The sequence below is a fragment of the Podarcis muralis genome, chromosome 4 (genome assembly GCF_964188315.1).
Source record: "Podarcis muralis chromosome 4, rPodMur119.hap1.1, whole genome shotgun sequence".
NCBI classification, from domain to species: domain Eukaryota; kingdom Metazoa; phylum Chordata; class Lepidosauria; order Squamata; family Lacertidae; genus Podarcis; species Podarcis muralis.
In genome coordinates this window covers 85,906,701-85,912,081 of record NC_135658.1, presented here as the reverse complement: position 1 = coordinate 85,912,081, position 5,381 = coordinate 85,906,701, and the positions used below count along the sequence as shown (strand labels likewise).

At 57.9% G+C, this 5,381-nt stretch overlaps 1 protein-coding gene across 1 annotated transcript; it reads left to right on the top strand.

The window, feature by feature from the left end:
- Positions 1-2,150: 2,150 nt before the first annotated feature.
- POU4F1 (POU class 4 homeobox 1) lies at positions 2,151-5,044 on the top strand. The gene is made up of 2 exons (XM_028728273.2): positions 2,151-2,649; positions 3,634-5,044. The coding sequence occupies exons 1-2, from the start codon at positions 2,527-2,529 to the stop codon at positions 4,672-4,674; spliced, it is 1,164 nt and encodes a 387-aa protein (XP_028584106.1). The 5' UTR covers positions 2,151-2,526; the 3' UTR covers positions 4,675-5,044.
- Positions 5,045-5,381: the final 337 nt, after the last annotated feature.

Sequence of the window (5,381 nt, the reverse complement as noted above, 5' to 3'; positions counted from 1 at the left end):
GGGGGTGTCGCAGCTTGTACAGAGCCGTTCTTTCTTGGGGTGCTTGGCGGAGGCCCCATTCAAACGTCTGAGCAAGCCACCAAGAAGAACAATTCGTAACAACCTGCCTTCCTGTCACTCCGGAAAGTCGCCGCCACTGTTTTAAGGTCCTTTGCTTAGAATATATAGCGTGGGAGGTGGAGGATCGTCTAAGCGATGGAGACAGGTTCAGATCCGTTTGCAGACTTGGCTTACCAAGACCGCCTTCCCGCCCGCTCAGCCTCAGTTTTTCTTCCACGGGAATGGGGATAATATAGGGGCTGGCCTCGCAGTTGTAAGGTTGCATGAAGCAAAAATGGCCTTCACTCTATATGCCTTAGGGACAGTACTCTACATGAATAAATCACGTGTCAACAGTAGTGGAAGCGAAACCGGGAATTGGGGTGGGTGAGTTGACAACGACAAGAGAAATTCTAAACACACGTACACACCCCATTCATTCCAGTTGAATTTGCTTCCAAGTAAGCGTGCTCCCGCTAGATCCCGAGGAACAGACCTCCCTCTCCCTCTCTCCAGTCCTGTTCTCCATTAACCCCTTCCTTCCTTCCTTCCTTCCTTCCTTCCTTCCTTCCTTCACGCTCCCTGGAGTAAGCAAACTCCCTTTGTAAACGTGCAGGAGAGCGCGTCTTTTTCGATTCAGTCGGTCTGGACTCCCGGGTTCAATTGAGCCGTCTGCACTGTCAAGACCCGTGTCTTTGCCCCGCACCAAGCAAGCACCATCCGAGGGGCGGGAGTGGACGCTCAGCACCCAGATGATGCCACGTGGGTCTGAATGCACATGGAGATCAGTGAGGTTGAGGTCCTTCAGATACACAGACACACAAGCGAGGGTGTGTGAGAAACCTTCTAGGAGACTCGTTCCAAACAGGAATCTATTGATTTCCTAAAGCAGCCTGCATTTGGGCTGAGTGACTCGGTGACTAGCAAATGACATTATTACAGGTGAGAAGGAGTCTCTTCGAAGAGGCATGCCCTCCCGAAAGATGTCGCCGCCCGAAGCACAAAGAGACAAATAGCATCTACAGGAATGCTGCAAAGTCTCCTTTTTTAAAGGAACCCTTTTAAAGAAATCAGCAGCAGCAGCAGCAAAAAATAATAATTCCCAATGCGCAACGACAACCCGGCTAAACATAGACCCCTGAACTCCAACTGATTTAGCTAACCCGATCCTGTCGGCTTGTTGATGTGGGAGAAGGAAAACCCTACCGACTTCTTTGTGAAGTGTGGGTTGTATACATTCCTACATGAAGTCCCACTGACCCCATCGGAGAATGAGGGCTCTCCGTCTTACAGTCCCAGCCCAGCTAAACACGTTCGCCGGGAAGCAGACCCCACTGATTTCAACGGAACTTACTTCCAGAATTGCTTGTTTTAGGAAGGGAGGTGGTGGGGACGACGACGGGACAATCGTTTTGTGGGAGGCGATGGAGCCAGTTCGGCTTACCCTTCAAGCGCTTCGTTCCGGGGGGGAGTTGTGGATCGGCTAGGCAGGACGGGCCCAGGGAATAGGACCACCAGGACGACTCGCCTCCAGCAAAAGAGAACTTAAAGAACGCAACCATGCTTTGACCACATTCACACAACCTATTGCTACAACGACACAGTTAATGGCTGGTTTGGCCAACAGCGATCAGGGAACGGACAAATCGCAAACCGAAAACAAAAAAAGCGCAGTTCTGCGAGAAGCCCGCCGCTGCTTTTAAACCAGGAGAGCGAGAAAAGGTATCCAAACGCGCTAACCCAGCTCTCAGCCGCTGCTTTGCATCTCTTCTGGCGCTAGAAAAAGACATGCTTCGTCCTAATGGAGTCTATGGGCGGGCGGGCGCGCGCACACACACAACCGGGCGCGCGCGGCGCCTAGACCCCCCCTCCCCCTCCCCCGCACACATCAGCACATCTGTCCGTGTGCCAGCGGCACACGTGTCGGAGCTCCAGGTGTAACAGCAGCTGCCTTGGCCTTTGTCACCGGAGCGGCAGACTCCGGCTCTCTGGTTAGACGTGAGCAGGAAGATGCGACTACGGGGGCGGGGGGAAGAGGAGGAGGAGAGAAGGAGGGAGGGAGGGAGGGAGGGGGAGCGTGCAGAGGAAGGAGGAGGAGAGAGAGAGAGCGGGCCAGTCTATCAAAACTGGCGTCGCCAGTTCTCGCGAGAGGGAGAGCCGGTCGGGGAGCCACGGGATGTGGGGCTCAGGTGTAAGGCGAGCGCATCTCCTGCCAGCCTTGGGATAGAGCAGGCAGATAAGTCAGACGGCGAGGCTTGCAGGGAGGCTTGGCGTGCGCGCTCCCGGGGAGCTCCAAGCGCCAGCAGCCTCGGATGCGCCGCCGCCGCCGCCTCGTTGAGCTCCGGCGCTAGGAGAGCTCTTTTCTCCCCGCACGCTTGCGGCGCCTTGGGTGGATTTCGGGGTTGTTGTTTTTCCTTTCTCTCTCTCTTTTTTTCTTCTTCCTCCCTCTTTTCGTTTTTGGTTGTTGTTCCACCGCAAGCCTTCAAGATGATGTCCATGAACAGCAAGCAGCCGCACTTCGCCATGCACCCCACCCTCCCTGAGCACAAGTACCCGTCGCTGCACTCCAGCTCCGAAGCAATAAGGAGAGCGTGTCTTCCAACTCCGCCGGTAAGGGACCCGCCGCCAGCCGGGCTTCCCCGCTCGCCCTCCCGGCGCCTTGACTCCCGCTTCCCCCCCTCGCGCTCCGTCCCTCTCTCTCTTGCATGGATCCAGCCGCGTCCCCTCCCTCTCTCCCCTTCTCTGCAGATCCAGGGTTAAGAACGGGGGTTCGCGCGGCTTCCCTCCAGCTCTGCATCACTTTGGCTCCCGGGTCCTAGCTGGAACTCGATCTCCCCGCTTCCCACGAAAGGAATGTGCTTGTGTGTGTGTGTATGTGTGTGAGAGAGAGACCCGGCGGCCACAGCCGACAGCGGCTGAGCTCCCTTCCGTCCCTTCTCCCTCGCTCGGACACTTTCTCTCACTCCCGCATCCGCCGCCCCTGGCACGGCCTCGGATTCCCCCACTCGCCACCCTTCTCCTCGGGCAATTGCATTTAAAGATTAAAAAAAACTTATCGGCGTTCCTGTTGCTTAACCTCTCTCCCCCCCCCCACCGCCCCGCCGCCAATTCCCTTCTTCTGATCTTCCCATTCATCTCCCCCCTCCCCACCGCGCCTCCCCCTCAATGCTGTCCCAACATGACCACCCTTCTCTCTCCGCTGCCCCCAATTACATTCCTATGCTCTCCTGTTTCTGCCTTCTGTGGGCCGCCTCTTTCCCCTCTCCTCGCCTTCCTCTTCCGTTCCTCCTTCCCCTCCTTTCTCTCCGACCTGCTCACCCCTCTCCAATACATTTACGAACAACTTTTCCTTTTATCCCATTCCTCCTTTCTTCTGCACCGTTCCATTTTTAAAAAATTTCCTCCTTCCTTTATTCCAACCTGACCCTTGCTTCTCGGCCCTCTTTCCCCTTCTTCTTCTCCTCTCTGTTTTGGCGCTAATTTTCTCTCTCTCTTTCTCCCCATGGCTTTCCCCCTCCGTCCCTTCCCTTCTCCCCCTCGCTCCCCTTCCCCTTCCCGGCCCCGTTGCCCCGTTTCTTCCCCTGTCGCTTGCAGCTGCAGAGCAACATCTTCGCCAGCCTGGACGAGACGCTGCTGGCGAGGGCCGAGGCTTTGGCGGCGGTCGACATCGCCGTGTCGCAGGGCAAGAGCCACCCGTTCAAACCCGACGCCACCTACCACACCATGAACAGCGTGCCGTGCACCTCCACGTCGACGGTGCCCTTGGGTCACCACCATCACCACCACCACCATCACCACCACCAAGCGCTGGAGCCCGGGGACCTGCTGGAGCACATCACTTCCCCCTCGCTGGCGCTCATGACCGGCGGCGGGGGACACGACGGGGCGGGCGGCGGCGGAGGTGGAGGCGGCGGCGGAGGAGGAGGCGGCGGGGGCGGCGGCGGAGGTGGGGGCCTAATCTCCACCTCGGCGCATCCGCACGCGCACATGCACGGCCTGGGCCACTTGGCGCACCCGGCGGCCGCCATGAACATGCCGTCGGGGCTGCCGCACCCGGGGCTGGTGGCGGCGCACCACGGCGGCAGCGCGGCCGGCCAGGCGGCTGCGGCTGCGGCTGCGGCGGTGGGCGCCGCTGGCCTGGCGTCCATCTGCGACTCGGACACGGACCCTCGCGAGCTGGAGGCGTTCGCCGAGCGCTTCAAGCAGCGGCGCATCAAGCTGGGCGTCACGCAAGCCGACGTGGGCTCTGCGCTCGCGAACCTGAAGATCCCCGGCGTGGGCTCTCTGAGCCAAAGCACCATCTGCCGCTTCGAGTCGCTTACGCTGTCTCACAACAACATGATCGCGCTCAAGCCCATCCTGCAGGCCTGGCTGGAGGAGGCCGAGGGCGCGCAGCGCGAGAAAATGAACAAGCCCGAGCTTTTCAACGGGGGCGAGAAGAAGCGCAAGCGGACTTCCATCGCGGCGCCCGAGAAGCGCTCCCTCGAGGCTTACTTCGCCGTGCAGCCGCGGCCTTCGTCCGAGAAGATCGCGGCCATCGCCGAGAAACTGGACCTCAAAAAGAACGTGGTGAGGGTTTGGTTTTGCAACCAGAGACAGAAGCAAAAGAGAATGAAATTCTCCGCCACCTACTGAAAAAAAAAAAATTTAAAAAATAAACAAAACACAGACGGACAAAAAGACACACAGACAGACACAGACACACACGCAGAGAGAGAAAGACAGACAAAAATAATAACTGGCCGCCTCTCCGATCCCACCCAAGCAAAAAAAAAATTAAAAAATCAACCTTTGACCTAAGACAAAAGGCCCTCGCAGTCAAAATTCCCCCAGAGAATGGAGAGGGAGAGAGGGAGGAGGCGCGCTTTTGGGGGGGCTTCGTTTGTTTTGTAGAAGGGGCGCAAAAGGCAAGGGAGCGTGGAGAGGGGCTGAGTTGGGGGACCCCACGGACTTCTCGTTTGGACTAGAGACTCTTGGGAGAGGGCGACCGCTTGGGGACTGACCGAGGACCAAGGGAGGGGGGCGGGAGGGGAGGGCACAAATCAAACGAAAAGCGAGTCGCTTCAGAGAAACGAAGCATTCCGAAAATAAGCTCAAACACGTGTCTAAAAGGCCGGGGCGTGGGGGGGGGCGTGGGGAGAGAGAGGGGGGGAGAGATAGTGAGTTCACTTTTTGAGTGTGATCCCTTTGGAAAGAGAAGGCGAATTGCAGCCTAAGCCCATGCACATAGATGTTCTGCAGACGGACGGGCGCACCTGCGCGCGCGCAAGAGCCCATCCAGAAGGATTTGTACAAAATCGCTGCTTGGAAGCAGGAGGGCAGAGAGCGCAGAAACCTAAGCT